Raw genomic sequence first — 16069 nt, forward strand, 5'->3', positions numbered from 1 at the left:
GAAGATCCCCTGGAGAAGGGAATGGCTACCCACTCCGGTGTTCTTGCCTGGAGAATTCCATGGAGACAGTCCATGGGGTCCCAAAGAGTTGAGCATGACTGAGTGACTAATACTGTAACTTGGGTAGGGAAAGGCTCCAGAGATGTAGTCTTGTGCCGCCTGTGGATTTGGTAGGGGGTTCTCAAGTCCCAACTCCATCACTAGACGTGCGATCGTATCCAATTAACATTTCTAGCCTGTTGTAAACTTTATAGGGTTGCTATGGGGACTGTGTGCGTGCTACGTCACTGTGAGGATTAGAAGAGGCAATTTGTGTAAGGTGCTCAGGACACTGGGCTTCCCAGGTGGCTCTAGTGGTAAAAAACTAGGCTGCCAACGCAGGAGGCCTGAGAGACAAGGGTTCCATGCCGAGGCTGGGAAGATCCCCTGGAGGAGGGCATGACAGCCCACCCCAGTATTCTTGCCTAGAGAATCTCATGGACAGAGGAGCCTGGCGGGCTCAGTCCATGGGGTCACAAAGACTCGGACACGACTGAAGCGACTTAGCATGCACACTCAGGCACGTGCGTCGTAGTGTTTGTACATAACCCATTTGTCTGCAGCTTCAGTGCTGTGTGGAAACTCCCACCTGGCAAGCTGACTATGCGAAGCTCTTAGCAGAGAAACCCGAAGAGAAGCGTGGGGAGTGGCGACAGATGGAAGGGACACTGCTGCGTGGTCTTCCTTGAGCCTCCCTCTCCCTCTTTGTCTTCCTTCCACATGGACCATCGGCCACCTTTTCCTAACGCTGATTGCCAGCCTCGTAAGTTCCATTCCCTTTTTATGCTTCAGTTCCCTTTTCCCCTTCCCCCGTCTCCCCTCCTCCTCTACAGTCCCATTGCCCACCCCCACCTCGGCCCCACCCGGGGCCCCAGTGTTTGCATTCCCACCACTTGCTCTATCACGGGGCATTTATCACTGGTCACACTCGGGGGGTCGGGGATGACAGCCTCCACTTGGTCAGGCTGCTGAGTTAGCCTCACCATCTCCCCGGCTTAGCTGCTCCCATGTGGTGTGATTTCTCTCACCAAGTGTTGTTTTCCTTTCCTCTGCCTGTGTTTGCACGGAATGCCATGAATTTGATATAGTGATTGCCTAACACACATACCACATAATAGTATTTTCTTTCTTTCTGAAGCACTGTTTGCATGACAAATGAGTTGGTAACATTTGCGCCTCTCCTTGCAGCTGTGCAGCTCAATATATAAAGAATGAGCCTTTCAGTATCAATACTGGCCCTGTGTATTCTAAGAGGGCTTGAAACTGATGCTTAAACAAACTTAATGCTACAGCGTTTTGCAGAGTTACGGTCTATTTCCACACGGTGGATCTTGGGGAGATTTAGAAAGCTACGAAATGGAGCTATCCCCAGGGGTGGTCCCCAGGGTGGGCTCTGTCCTCCTTCCTTGTGTGCGGGGTCCTGGCTGCTGCTACGTACACCCAGGGCCAAGCGGCCCACAGCCTCCTCCAGCCCCGCCCCAGCGCTGTCTTCCCTCCAGCCCAGAACCCAGCACGTTTGCAGCAGTTGCCCCGCTCCCACCCCACCCTGGGCTGCCTCTGCCCTGCTGGGTCTAGCAGGACCTTGGGGTCATGTGCTATACTTACAGCATATTTGCTGATCATGCTTCCCTCCCTCCCACCCCCAAGAAGAAGCTTTTCATTCAGAAGAAGATTTTTCATTCAGAATCTGAATGAAAAATTCAATCAGGAAAAAAAACCTCGTGAAAAGAGAAGAAAAAAACCTTAAGAGTCAATGTTCCTCCAGGTCTTGGGCCTCTGTGTTCTCCTCCTGAACACCCCACTCCTGTCCTCCCCCTCCCTCGACTGATAACCCTTCAGGGCCCTCCGTCAACACTCCCCACCCTCCACGCGCTGCACCGGCTCCAGTGAAGTCCGTTTGGCCTGCTTTCCTCCCAGCGGCCATCCCCCTGCTTCTGTCCCTTGGTCTCAGTGCTCCTTTGGCACCACTGCCCCGGTTGTGTCTCGAGCCGCCCTTGAGGCCCCTCCAGGCCCTCTCGGACCCGCCTCTCTGTGTCTCTTTCGGTTCTGCAGCTGGGCCTGTATGGGAACACACATTTCCAAGATCAGGGCAATACTGCAAAGTCAACGGCTGTCCTGCGTGCCCTCCTTTCCCATCACTTTGTTGTGGGTTTTTTAAAATAAGGCGAGCAGTTCCAGCAGCTCAGGCTGTGGTCCGTCTTCCTGATTTATTAAAGGCAAAAGTGGGAAAACAAGCTCCAATGTCTAAATCTACTTTGTAACCACATCCACACATTTAGTGGAGATGAGGGGCCGCTCTGAGGATGCTCTGAATTCCCGGGGGGCTGCCACACTGCTTGCCGTTCTGCTGACCTCTCTCTACATTGGCAGAGCCTTGTAATAATAACAGCCATGAATCTTTTAGTGGATTCCTTTCTCCTTCTCCTCCTGCAAAAAGCCCTACACACATTTATCAGGTCCTTAAAGATGCGCTGGGACCATGGACTTGCCCTTCACCCACCTTGTCCCCAGCCCCAGGATCCCTCTTGGCTATTCTGGGCTTCCTCGGGACCACAGCATGGGGGGCATCATACTGGGGTGGGGCTCCTGGGAGAGTACGGCTGGAAACAGAGGATGTGGGTGTGCTTTTTGGCTTAGATTTGGACTGGGATGGCCCCTGCTCCATCCAACATCTTGCTACCTTATCTCAGTATCCTATCTCTCTAGGTCAATGAAGGGGCAAATAGAGTCACAGAGATGTGTCAGAAAGGGGTTAGTGAGCAATTACGTCAACTGCTTTTCAACATCGGCTGAAAATTAAACAAAACTCTCACTCTTCTGACCACTTTTACACTTTGATATCTGTGAGTAAGAGTTCCTTTAGCAGCACGAAATACATTCTCCGATGTCAATAATGAATTGTGTATGAAGAAAAATGTAATGCTTTCAGAACATTTTCTTTTGGGCTTTGTCCATGATTAGATTATACTAAATTATAGAGTACAGATATCAAGCAATTACTCTTTGCTTTTAACTATTCAATTTCGTGGCAGATCCACGTAGTGCAATAATTATAAAATCATACCGATGCGGCTACTGAGAAAATGCCTCATCCTGTCTGTCTTGTGAATCTAGGCTCAGGTCGCCCTATGAATTACCCGTGGTCCTAAGTATAAAAGTACATTTCAGATGAAAACAGGTAATCTGTAACTCTCTGTAATTGCCAGGTGACTGGAGAGATTCTTGAAGGTTTTGCTGGATAAGCCTCACCAGGATGTGGGGAGAAGGGGCATCTTTGCCCTCCTGGTTTCTCTGGGCACATCCCCTGTCTGATGCTGCTAGGTCCTGCTCTAGGCATCCTCTAGCTTTAGTCAGGAGTGTGTCTCTCTTTACTTCTGTTTTGTGAAAACATGATCCTTTTGTCCTTGGCTCAGCTCAGAACCTCCCCAAGCTACCCCTCTATCCTCCAGTTTTAATTCCTTCCAAGACTGTGTCTGTCCTGTAAGCAATTGAGTCCGATCTCCTGGAAATGAAGGCGCTTATTTAAAAAATAAAAGAATTATTTGAGCCGATGGTGAGAAATCGAACACTGGCAGGAGGAGGAAAACCGAAGAAGAGAGGCGCCTACACATCTAAAGAGGCGGCCAGGGCGCCGTGCATACAGAAGCAGGTGTTGGCTGAGTCCCGGTTCTGGCTCATTACCGGGAAGCACAGCAAAGGCCGCTGGGTGAGGCTGGGGGACAAGCCGGCTGCGGCGCGGAGCTTCCAGTGGGGCTGTCCAGCGGAACGGACAGCACCCTTGCGCTTCCCAGGTGCTGTGCTTGCTGAAGCAATTCCCACCGAAAAAGATGCAGAGCAGGACTTCCCTGGCCTTCGCAGGGTGGGGGGTTAAGACTTCACGCCCCCAATGCAGGGGGCGCGGGCTCCAGCCCTGGCGGTGAAATTAAATCCCGCATGCCCCGCTGCAAAAAAAAAAAAAAAGGATGCAGACCATCTGGGGTGAAATCTCCCAGGAGTTCTCATTTCCCTCCATGGCATACGTTTCAACACTGCTGTGCAACCCTCAGGAGCTTCGAGAAAAACCCCCAGAGGGTGTGGGGACCCTGGCCCCAGAAATGGGCGCCCCCTGCTGGTGACGGGGCAAGATGGGCTCACTGTCGGGGCGGACCCCAGCAGAGGACGAGGGGAAGGCGCGAAACAGGGACGACGAGAAACGGAGCCTTTCCTTTTTCTGCTTCTCCGAGTGCGTTACTGACAACCGGAGGAATTTCAGGAAGCTGGGAAGGGCGAGGACCCCTCCGGTCCCTGCAGTCCCGCGCTTTAGAGCGAGATTCCTGTGTCTTTTCCTCCGCACCCTCCGACGTGCCCCGCTGCAGCTCTCTCCCCATTTTTTAGCGGCTGTCTTGGCAGTGCTTCCCGGGATCTCGCAGCTGTGCTTGGGTTGATCAGTACGTGCGTCGGAAACTGTGGGAGCCTGCACAGTGCAGGCTCCGGGTCCTCTGTAAGGCTGGGGGGAGAGCGTGCAGAGCACCCCAAACGAGGGTCCTTTTTAGGGCTGGAGTCTTGTCTTCTTTCGACTACTAATCCAGGGCTAAGCCCTTAAAGTGGCAGGAGCGGGTGGAAATTCGGTGTGGGCACTGTTTAATGGCTGGTAACCTATGGATGGAATGAGCTGTGCTTCCTATATGGCCCCAGTTTATAAATAAATGAACATCCATTAACGTAAAATTAAATTACAGTGAAATTTCCCATGCAGTTTTGTTTAGAAGGCAGAAATAAGTGGGTTGGCTGTGTAATTCTGCCGCAGATGCTGGAGCGTGTAGTCACATGGTGATAATGATAATTTGCTTTTTGCTGGTGTCCCGTCCTCCAGATCTCAAGGCAGATATTACCACCTTGCTTTCCAAAAAGGCTCATTGAGGTTAAAGGGCTGGCTAGAAGTTACCCAGCAAGGGGTTGAGTGCAGAGGCCTTAAAATGCTTTGGTCCATTAGACCTCAAGTCAGTAAACAGAAAATGGACCAGTATGCAGGAGACCTGAGTTCCAGTGCTTGTTCTGCCACTGACTCAGCATGTGGGCAAAAAATGCTATTTCTCTGGCCTCACTTTCCTCATGTAGAACAGAAGAGCCCATGCAAATCTTATTCCATGGGTCTCATACTTGATCACAGGCACACCATTTATGGCCAAACCCTCTCTGAGCTTTATTTCCCCCTTTATGGCATGACCAGAATCTGACCTTTGTAAATTAAAATACTAAATAAAAGAGTCATTTCTGTATATTTCATGATTTATTTGCTGGTGGGGGATTTGTTTGGGAGAAGATGTTTTCCTTCCAAACCCAGTGGATGAGCCGTGCACATTTCTGGGTCCTCTCTGGGTTGGGGGGATCCAAGTTCTGTCCACCTTCTCCCCTGAGTGGAGTGTCACTGGGCTGCTGGAGAAAAGCAAAGGAGGTTTGCAGCTCAGAAGGGTCAGCAGATCCGTTTATGAAACCACCTTGTGAATCTGTCTGCAGGTCTGAGGAAGGAGGGGAGGTCTGGCCAGGTCTGCCTCCAGCTTTCTGTGTTGCCTGGGGCTAGGAATTTAACCTCCCTGTCCCCAAACAACACTTCCTCCCCCCTCTCCTCTCCTCCTGGGGACTAGGAGAAGAAATTAGTAGCTGGTTGTCAGATAAGACCTAGCTTTGCACCAGTGACTCAGGCTGACCTTGACTCAGGCAATGCCAAATGGGGCTGAGGACCTTGGTTGGCAGAATGAATGGGGTGGGGTGGGGTGGAAGTTGCAGGCTTTTGTGGCTACTCTGCCCCAGGGTTTCCTTCAGAGTCACCATCCAGCCCCGGGGGCGCCCGGGGAGGGAAGGAATGGCTCTCTGCAGAAGGAAGCTTGCGGTCTTTGTCACTTGTAATCCCCTGCCAGGCAGAAGCTAGTGGAAGGGGTCTGGGGCCTGGAGATGCCCCTGGCTGGGGAATGAGGCTCCCCACCTGTGACGGCTGTCTGAGCCCCACCTCCACGTACACCGCTGCCCCTTTCCCGCGCCGCCCCTCTCCCCAACTGCCCTCCGCCCCCCCTCCCGCCTCACCCGTGATTAGGCTCCCCTCAGTGATGGGGTGGGGTGGGGGAGTTTGCAGGAGAAGACAGCTTCTGGTTCTCAAGGGCAAAGCAGAAAAACAAATGACAGCCCCCTTGAAATCCTACTGGGCTGCGCTGCAGGAGGTGAACCCGGAGGCGTCCGCCCACCCCGTACCCCCATACCGTTCCGGGAGGATGGCAGCACCTTGCGCAGCAGCCCTTCCAGGGTGGCCTGGTACTTTTCCAGCTGCCTGGAGTTCATCCTCATTCCAATTTCCACAGGAGCAGTCAGCTGTGAAATAAGGCAGCGTTAACAAGAAGGGAGTGCAAGCCGTTAATCCCTGGGTGCCTACAGGTGGCGGGCTGGACTGCAAGGACCACCGCCCCCCACTCCTCCCCATTCTGGTGGGGAATGGAAGGGGTCTGCTGGGAATTCTGGCCCCTCCCCTCTATCTCACCTGGGGCCAGAGCCTGAGACCAGCTGAGAGGGAGGAGGGTCACCTCCCCTCCCCTGGTGGGGAGTCTGAGGAAGCAAATGCCTTTCCCCTTCCCCTGAATTATAGCTAAAACGTGGGAGTCTTATTAGGTGCCAGGTGTCCTTCTAAGTCCTGTTAAGCCTCTCAATAATCCGATGCTGCTAGGTAGAGACTATTAGAGCTCCCATTTTGCAGATGAGGAAACTGAGGACAAACAGCAGTTGAGTCACTTGCTCAAGGTCATACAAGGTTCCAAGTAGCAGAGGGAGAAGGGCACCCAGGGGGCCTGGCTCCAGGGTCCATGTGGGGAGCCATAGGCTACCCTTGGGTGGAGGAGCTGTCTGGAGGCTCTCCACCCGTGTGAGGGGAAAGGGGCAGAGCCAGGGGGAGCCAGCTGATCTCACCAGCACCCTCAGAGCTTCCCGGTTCTGTACTCTTGCTGCACAACCCAGCGGGCAGACTTGGAGACCCCCTGACCCTGGAGAGCCGTGGTGGAGGAGTCCCAGGCCCACTGCCCCTCCTCCTACCCAGCTCACCGGGGGTGGGAAATGGGCTCAGGAGGCCTGAGGACAGCCTTAGGGGCGGCTCTGCAGGCTCAGGCTTCCAGCCCTGCTGCCAGCTGGACTGGATGACCCAGAATGGCTCTCATGGTTCTGGGGGAAGGAGAGGGGGCAAGAGGTACCCATCCCAGCTTGGAACCCTCAGTAGCCTCCCAGGCATCTTGCTGGGCCTCCCAGGCCCTGCTGGCCTCTTTGCCCTCCTCAGACCCTCCTGGGCCTCTAGGGCCTCAGAGCGGGGCCTCTGCACTTACTTTTCTTTCTTCTGGGATGTTCTTGCTCTAGCTGTTTGCATGGGTGGCCCCTTCTTACCCTCCAAGTTTCAAATCAAATACCACCTCCTCTCCCGGGGGAGAGAATAGGGGCGAGGCCTTCCTTCCCCTCCCCCGCCAGCCCCACTGTCGATCCTGCCTGCTTATTTGGTGCCTGAAACGATTTCTTGTCTCATCCTTCGTGTCTGTCTCTCCCTCCTAGGATGGAGCTCATCACCTGAGTGTCTAGTTCACAGCACATGCTGTGATGCCTGGGGGACCATCCCCCAGCCGGGTTTCTCTGCACTCGCTCCCCCGCTCCCTGATCCGTCACCCCACTCCCCTACCCCGTCTTCTGCTCACCTTGATAACTTCCTGTTTTTCTTCCCGGGGCTCCGCGGGGTCCACAGGGCCCACCTCCTCTGACCTCTGCTGTACACTCAGGGATTTCTTTTGCCCCTTGTACCTCTCCTTTTCCTAGGGGCCGGGCACAAAATCGTGTAAAACTCACCCTCCCTCAAACACTCGTGGCCCTTTGGGTTCCTATTCGGAGTCTAAGGGGCCTGACCCCCCCAACCCCCAACAGGCCAAAAGAATCCCCTTTCCCGGGCGCCTCTCTCCCAGAGCGTCTCAGACACCTGGTGACCTCACTTCACCCTCGGATTCGCCCGCCACCAAGTCAGCCCAAAGAGGAACCCTTCCTTTGCAGTTCAAGCACCACACCCAGGTTGTTACCGTTAATTAAGTTAAGATGCTAAAAATAATGGCCGCCCTTCCTGCATATTAAGGATGAAAATGTGTTTTTCATAGCAAAGCGCTTATAAAAAAAAGACGGCAAGACGGCCCAGCCTGTGAGGGCGCCATGGGGTGGCCCAGAAACTGGAGTCCCTGGGAGGTGATTTATAAGAGGCAAGACAAGGAGATGAATTATGGAGAAAGGAGTCTGCAGCTTCTTCATAAAAATCCCAGTGCCTGGCAATTACGAGGAGGAAACCACAGAGCAGATAAACGCCAAGCACCCTCTCACTGCCATTTTGCCAGTTCGCGTAGCACCGAGTTTGGCTCTTTCTGTCCAGCCTCTCATCTTGCTGGGCATCCTGGCTTGCCAGGCCCCCAGGCATCTAGGTCAGACCCAGCCTGTTTCTTCGGTTTTTCTGAGGACGTTCTGGGGGTTCAGCTCCGGGCCTGCCCCGAGCAGCGGTGATGCTGGGATGGTCGGTCATCGTTTCTGCAGTGACAGGCGGGAGGGGGTGGGTCTAGGGGATCTCCTGCATCTATTCGCAGCCCTCTGTGTCTTCTCCTCCCCTGAAGGGGAGCTGGGTCCCACCTGGCCCTTCTAAAGGACGCCGTTCTCTGTGTCCGTGGCAATCTGCCCTGGACAGAGCGTGTTGCTGCAGAGGCTGCACCTCAGGGCCATGAGACCCCCAACAGTACGGATTCGTGTATGGGTCCCTGTTGGAACCTCAGTCTCAGACACATGGGACACAAAGCCCCATTCCTTCATCTCACTGGAAAAGAACGTGGAAGAGGGGGCAGGCGGGGACTTCTCTGGTGGTCCAGCGGTAAACTTCGCCTTCCAATGCAGGGGGTGCAGGTTCCATCCCTGGTCAGGAAGCTAAGATCCCACATGCTTTGTGGCCCACAACCAAAACATAAAATAGAGTGTTGTAACAAATTCAATAAAGACTTTAAAAATGGTCCACATAAAAAAAATGAACAGAAACAGGGAATTTCCTGGTGGTCCAGTGGTTAGGACTCTGCCCTGTCATTGCTGAGGGCCTGGGTTCAATCCCTGGGCAGGGAACTAAGATCCCACAAGCTGTGCAGCAAGGTCAAAAGAAAAAAAAAAAAAAAGAGAGAGAGATCGAGAGACAAAGGTGGAAAGGCACTCAGAACTCCGTGACATCTAAGGTAAAAGGCCCAGGGAGGGGGTCTAACAGCCGTTTTCCACAGGCCGCACCACCTAGGTTCCACTAAGCCTGCCCTGTTTTCTTCTGGGTTCTAAAGAGAAGGAGGCTTTGGCCACCACTCCCTGGAAAGGTACCTGTGAACGTTTGTGCCCACCTGTCCCTGCATCCTTCTTTCTCGGGGCCCCCAGAGCAGGTTCCCCTCTTCTCTACCAGCCCATCGTGTTTCTGCTCCCCTGAACTCAGTGCATACTGTCAGCATCACTTCTGGACAATTAATCACGTCCTGTCTTGTGACATCTCCCTGCTTTGTTTTCTATCCTGAATGAACTTGTCATGTTGGCGCCTTGGCTCCTGAGTCAGCTCCTTGAGGATGGGAGGTTCTGAGATTTCCTTGTGTGTCTGACCTCTCACCCGGGGTGGCCCTCTGTGCTGCAGAGATTCTCTGCAAATATTTATTAGCTTGTTAACTGAAAACTTCCCCCGAAAGGATGGCCAGGGGTAGGAAAAGATGTCACCTGTGGGAGCCACTGACACCTTTGTGGTACTGGTGAAGGAGCGAAGGTGGCTGGGCAGATGGCTGGAGCCTGGGGTTATCTGGAGTCCTTCAGGCTCACCTCAGTGTCTCTGGCATATCTGATTAAACATGGGTTTACTGAAGGGATGCTTGTCGTTGAGCAGGCTTGTGGGTCACCTTGGCCACACTGGGGAGGCGGGCAGCCTGGGAATATCTTACTTGCATCCTCTGGACTTCGCCGTAGGTGAAGATGGGAACAAAGCCTTCCGTCTGGGAGGCCAGCATGGCGGCTGCGTGCACCACCAGCAGGATGGCCGTGGCCTTGCGGGACAGCATTCTGGAGCTGGACAACGATAGGGAGCCCCTGTCACCCAGTGTAGGGCTCAGGGACAAACCACTGCATCGGAGGAAGGCGCCCTCAGCTCTGGTCCACACCCCACCTTGGACTGTGTGATCTTGGGCAAGCTGCTTACCCTCTCTGGATTTGGGCCTGGTGTGGGGCTGTACCAGAGGAGCTCAGAGCCCCTTCTCTGCTCCAAGCCCCCGAGAGAGGCCGCCCTGCCCCCTGGCCACACCGGAAATGTATCATTCCACTTGTTGGCCCTTCCCTTTGTTACTGGGGAGGTCTTCTGGCGTCAGCTGAGATAATGAAGCAGGAGCACCCCCATATTGCAGATATGCAGTAAACTCTTAGATTATCAGCAGAAGCAAGCCCCAAGATCCAGAGAGCCCTGCCTGCTGCCTGAACCAATTAGCAGGATAAGAGGGATGGATCCAGGCCCACCCAGTCCTGCCTGGTGGTACCAGGCCAAGACCCCAGGTCTAGAGAGGAAGGGGTTGAGACCCTCTGCCCAGGTGCAGGAGAGCCGGATGGAAAACTTCAGCTTGGAGCAGCACGGAAGAGCAGGGCAGGGTCCCCACCTCTCCGGGCCGGCACTGGCTCTCACAAGCGCCTCCTCAGCACCAGCAGGTCTAGCTGCCTGCTGGCCGCCATCCAGAAACAACCTCCTTCCTGTAACCCCCAGAACCCCCACCAGTGCTGGCAAGGTGCCAGCATAAGAGCGTGGGGCCTGTCCACATCCCAGAAGTGGGTGTGTCGGGAATGGCTGGCGGGACCTAAACTGCCAGGGAACAGGTGGGCATGGGGACCACCAGAGTGCAGAGCTGAGAAGGGGGTGGGGTCAGAATGGTGCTGGGGCCGGCCTGGCTGATTCCTTATGCTGGCACACTGGGTCCCACACACTCCTCACACCCGCCTGGGAGCAGGTGTGATCCGAGGAGCAGGGAGACCTGCGGAGGTGAAGGGACCCATCTGAAGGCAGTAGGGGCTAGAGGCCGGCCCTTCTGAGGCCTGGTGCACTCGGCCTCTGCCCACAGAAGAGGGAGACGGGCACCGCAGGGGACAGAACCCCCAAGCGGGGAGGGGAGGCTGGGGGCGGCCTCTGCTGCAGCAGGAGTGGGGGATTACAGGGTTCAGATAAGGAGCTTCTGGGGGTCAGCTCGACAGCCCTTGGGCAGGGGATTCCATTGGGAGGAGAGGGTCCTACCCCAGACTGGCCCCCGAGCTTCCCTTTGGGTCTGACTTCGACCATCCCTTTGGAGAGAATCTTCCAAGGCTGCGGACTTGCTCCTTGCCTCGCCAGCAGGGCTCGTCTCCTCGGCCATCGGAAGGCCCCCTTGCCTTCTCGCTCTCTTGCTGCCCCATCCTACGTGGTCTCCCCGTACTGCTGAACTCCAAGAGTAAGAACAGGAGGGCTCAGAGAGCCAACACCTGCCATTCTAGGAGGGTGGGGAGGACCAGCCACCTGCTGAAGACCGCCTCTCAGGAGCCGAGGCCCCACTTCTGCTGAGGGGACAGGGCGGGTGAGGAGGGGGACTTCGAGTCGCAGACCCCCTCCTCTTGCTGCAGTCTCTGGGCCCCGCCCCCTCGCGGAGGAGCCCACTGTATCACACGGCTCATGCTTCATTTCCTTCGTGGAGAGGCTACAGATCCCTTTCCATTCCAGTGTTCACATTTAATTCACCCCATAAGAATCAATAAAAACGTTAAATAAGAAGGCGAACATCCAACTGCTGCTCACTTTCGTGATCCAACTGGCAGCCGGCATGTCACCTACGTTCGTTTGCATTCTGGGCGCTCAGGATGGGAGCGAGAGCTTTTTCACTGTTGGATGAGCTGCTGACTTTGTCTTTTTCCATCCCTGCGGCTGGGGCTCAAGCGCCTTGGCCAAGGGGGCGGCGGCCTCTTCTTCCCGCTGGTCTTGTCTAGCCACGCCCTCTCTCCCGAGGGCCCCCGGCTCTTTTGTTAACTTCCCGGAGCCCAGGCTCCACGCCGGGCGGGACGGCCCTGCGTCCGTGCCGGGCCCTGGGTTGTGTTCCCGGCCCGCAGTTGATGGCCAGGTCTCCGGGCAGCTTCTCTTTTGCCGGGATTCGTACCCCCCGCTCCGTCTCCAGCCCTGCGCGCTGTGTGCGCTTTATCCCGCGCTCTGGAAACCAGCTTGGGGCGCTCGGTCTGGAGCCCAGGAAGGTACTGAAAGGTGACAGGCACCGCAGGAACAGTGGGCTCACCCAGAGAGCTCTGGACCCAGCGGGCTCGCTCACAGGGCATCTTTGGGCTAGGGCTGACCACCCCCACCCGCTCCTCGCGCTACTCACAGTGCGCGTGTGGCCTGAGTGGGCGGGGCGCAGCTCTCTCCGCTTGTCTGCTGGGGTCCGGGGCTGGTCCGACGGGTCCTTATATACCTCCTGCCCTCCCCTTAGAGTCCATTAACCTTTGGCCAGACCTTTGGTGCTCTGGGCGAGGAGTCTGGATTCCTGGGGCTCGTAGAAACAGCGGGCAGGGCTTGGGCATATAGGTCTTTCCTGGAAGGCCTTTTCCTCGAGGGCAGTCAGGGTGTGGTGCAGGCCAGCCCCCACCTGGATGGCACCCTGCTGCCGCTCAGAGGATCATTTTAATGAAAGCGCTTTCTTTTTTTCATTACTTAAATATATAATGTTGCTGAGAGTCTCCAGGCGACTCCAGTGATCAGATTCTCTGCCTGTCAGAGAGCTGTACTAAGGAGATAACTTGTCTTCAGCTTTTCCCCTGAAGCCCCTCATGAAAGAAAAGATGCCAGAGTGTGTGGTAGCATTTCAGCAGATTTGTGAAAAGAAAATGACAGTCCAGACCCAGGGCTGTGGAGGCCCAGAGTGTCCGTGGAGGGCCAGGGAGGGCATGATGCATACAAAGGTTTGTGGCCTAAATGGGGCACCTATCCAGGAAACCTTTTGTGGTAATTGTGTCATCAAAGTATGTTAGAAGGTGTTGGTCGTTCAGTCCTGTCCGCCTCTTTGCAACTGCATGGACTGTAGCCGGCCAGGCTCCTCTGTCCGTGGACTTCTCCAGGCAAGAACACTGGAGTGGGTAGCCATTCCATTCTCCAGGAAGTCTTCCTGGCCCAGAGATTGAACCAGGGTCCCCTGCATTGCAGGCAGATTCTTTCCAGTCTGAGCCACCAAGGAAGCCCATGTGTTATCAAGTGGCAACGTTAAAGACTCAAAGAGGGAAGAGGGGAACGCATTCTGGAGTCAGACAAGGCTGCCCCCGCCGGTTCCTGAATGCGGTGGCACCTCTGGCGGCCCTCAGGGGACCCTTGGTGCCCGCGTTCTAGTCAAACCCCAGCAACACCATGAGGTTGGCGCTCTTGTTTGCCCCACGTTGCTGTTGTTTAGTTGCTCGGTTGTTGCTCCAGTTCTTTCGTGACCCTACAGACTGAAGCCCACCAGGCTCCTCTGCCCTTGGGATTTCCCAAGCAAGAATACTGGACTGAGTTGCCATTTCCTTCTCGAGGGGATCTTTCTGACCCAGGGATCGAACCTGCGTCTCCTGCATTCGCAGGAGGATTCTCTACCGCTGAGCCCCCCAGGGAAGCCCTTACACCATGTTACAGATAAGAAAACTGAGGACAATTAAGTATCTCTTCTGCAACGCTAAGGCAGGGTTTCTTCATGCAAAGGTCAAGGCTGTACGTGGCCAGGTGTGGCAGAAGTGGGGAGTGGGGGTTTCTGGGAGGCAGGGTGCGCAGGTGCAGAGGATGGCAGGATGGGGGTGTCTCAGAAGGTCCACTGTGTGGTTGGAAGAGGGTCAAGCTAGGACCTGAGGATGGGGCCTTAGAAACCAACAGAAGGATTTCAATTTGATGGGGGAGGAAGCTGGGGGCCCCCTGTTGTCTTGGAGGACAAATGACAAGCGGGTGGTGATGGAGGAGCACTTGGTGTTGGGGTGAAGGCGCTGGAGCCGGGAGAGGCAGGACTGGGAGGCCAGTGGGGAGGTGGCTGGGCAGATGAGGGTGAAGTCCCGAGAGTCTGGGGGGCAGAGGCCATTCCCTAGGTGAACCTCGTTGGTCACTAGTGACTTCCAGAGAGGCTGCCCCAAACATCTGGAAGGGACTGCTTCCCAGCCAGGAGCCCCTACCCTGCCATTCTTCAGTCGGCTCTGGCTTTTGCCCTCCGGGAAAAAACAGATGTTTGCAGTGCTTCAAACCCAACCCAGATACCCTCTAAACTCCCCATTCAGCAGGGCTCCCGGCCAGCTGGCTCTCTGTGTTCTGTTCCTGATGTGAGGGTAGACCTCCTCTAGCATGCTGTGTTGGTGACTCACTGGTGCACTGGGTCTCTGGAGTCCAAGGTTTATCTCAGAGGAATTAGAGCACAGAATGCCAGGGCTTGGAACTGAACTGCCGTTTCTTAACCTTGGCCTGATCAGAGTCTCACTGCCCTGTTTCAAGAGGGACTTAAAAAAAACTGTTTTTTTTTAAATTGAAGGATAATTGCTTTACAATATTGTGTTGGTTTCTGCCATACATCAGTATGAATCCGCTATAGGTATACATGTGTCCCCTCCCTCTTGAACCTCTGTCCCACCTCCCAGCCCATCCCATTCCTCTAACAGAGCCCTGGTTTGAGTTCCTGGAGTCATACAGCCAATTCCCACTGGGTATCTATTTTACATATGGTAATGAACTATAAAGAAAGCTGAGCACCAAAGAACTGATGCTTTTGAACTGTGGTGTTGGAGAATACTCTTGAGAATCCCTTGGACTGCAAGGAAATCCAACCAGTCCATCCTAAATGAGATCAGTCCTGAATATTCACTGGAAGGACTGATGTTGAAGCTGAAACTCCAATACTATGGCCATCTGATGCAAAGAACCAACTCACTGGAAAACACCCTGCTGCGAGGAAAGATTGAGGGTGGGAGGAGAGGGGATGACAGAGGATGAGATGGCTGGATGGCATCACCAACACGATGGACATGGGTCTGAGTAAGCTCCAGGAGTTGGTGATGGACAGGGAGGCCTGGCGTGCTGCGGTTCACGGGGTTGCAGTCGGACACGACTGAGCGGCTGAACTGCACTGAACTGAAGGTACGTGTTTCCAGGCGCCTCTCTCCATGTGTCCTGCCCTCTCCTGCCAGTCCCCCACCGCCGTATCCACGGGGCTGGTCTGTCTGCGTCTCCACTACTGTCCTTCAAACAGGTTCATCAGCACCATCTTTTTAGAATCCATATATGTGTGTTAATATACGATATTTGTTTTTCTCTTTCTGACTAACTTCGTGCTGTATAATAGGCTCTAGGTTCATCCACCCAAAAGGTACTTTTAAGACAATGTCAGAGACCATGGTGGGCGCAAAGTGACCTGAGGGCCATGAAGGAACCCTTCCCCAGGTTCCCTTCTTGGGCTCCTGTGTGAGGCATGTCAGCATCTGTATCTCCAGCGCCTTGACCAGGGACCAGCCAATATGGGTCAAATCCAATGTGCCCTCTAATTTTATATAACCTGTGAGCTAAGAGTAGTTTTTACATTTTTAATAATTTTTTTAAAAAAGAATAATATTTAGTGGCAGGTGAATTGATAGTAAATTTACTTTTCTGTGTCTATAAATAAAGTTTTATTGGAACACAGCCATACTCCTTCTCTGTTTATAGTCAATGGCTGCTTTGGAGCTGCTTTGCCACAGGGTTGAATAGGTGTGACAGAGACGTTGTCACCCACAAGGCCAAAAATAGTTATTATCTGGACCTTACAGGAAAAGTTTGCTGACCCCTGACCTTAACAGTGTCTGGAGTGTGAAAGATGTTTGATACGTAATAAATATCAGCCAGACATCACATGTGTTAGTTTTTAGATGGTCTCACAACTCTGTGAAACTGGTGTGATTATTATCCCATTTTATAGGTGGGAAAACTGAGGTTAAACAGCTGGCCCAACATTATGCAACTATTGAAACA

The 16069-nt window shown here is 54.1% G+C and overlaps 1 protein-coding gene across 5 annotated transcripts; it reads right to left on the reverse strand.

Annotated features, from left to right (window-relative positions):
• Positions 1-5289: 5289 nt before the first annotated feature.
• MLN (motilin) lies at positions 5290-12504 on the reverse strand. Of its 5 annotated transcripts, none has more exons than XM_042236733.2 (5): positions 12453-12504; positions 10017-10140; positions 7737-7850; positions 6295-6381; positions 5290-5451 (listed from the first exon to the last, which is right to left on the reverse strand). In XM_042236733.2, the coding sequence occupies exons 2-5, from the start codon at positions 10131-10133 to the stop codon at positions 5302-5304; spliced, it is 468 nt and encodes a 155-aa protein (XP_042092667.1). In that variant the 5' UTR covers positions 10134-10140; positions 12453-12504; the 3' UTR covers positions 5290-5301.
• Between the last annotated feature and the right edge of the window lie 3565 nt (positions 12505-16069).

Source organism: Ovis aries, chromosome 20 (assembly GCF_016772045.2).
Source record: "Ovis aries strain OAR_USU_Benz2616 breed Rambouillet chromosome 20, ARS-UI_Ramb_v3.0, whole genome shotgun sequence".
Classification (NCBI taxonomy): Eukaryota; Metazoa; Chordata; class Mammalia; order Artiodactyla; family Bovidae; genus Ovis; species Ovis aries.

Coding starts and splice junctions, on each gene's coding strand:
- MLN (XM_042236732.2), bottom strand. CDS start 10,133: ATGCTGTCCCGCAAGGCCACGGCCATCCTGCTGGTGGTGCACGCAGCC. Junction 7,851..10,016: donor GCGAAGTCCAGAGGATGCAA/GTAAGATATTCC, acceptor CCCGGCCCCTAG/GAAAAGGAGAGGTACAAGGG. Junction 5,455..6,294: donor TGGAAGGGCTGCTGCGCAAG/GTGCTGCCATCC, acceptor GCTTTTCTCCAG/CAGCCCAGTGACACTCCACT.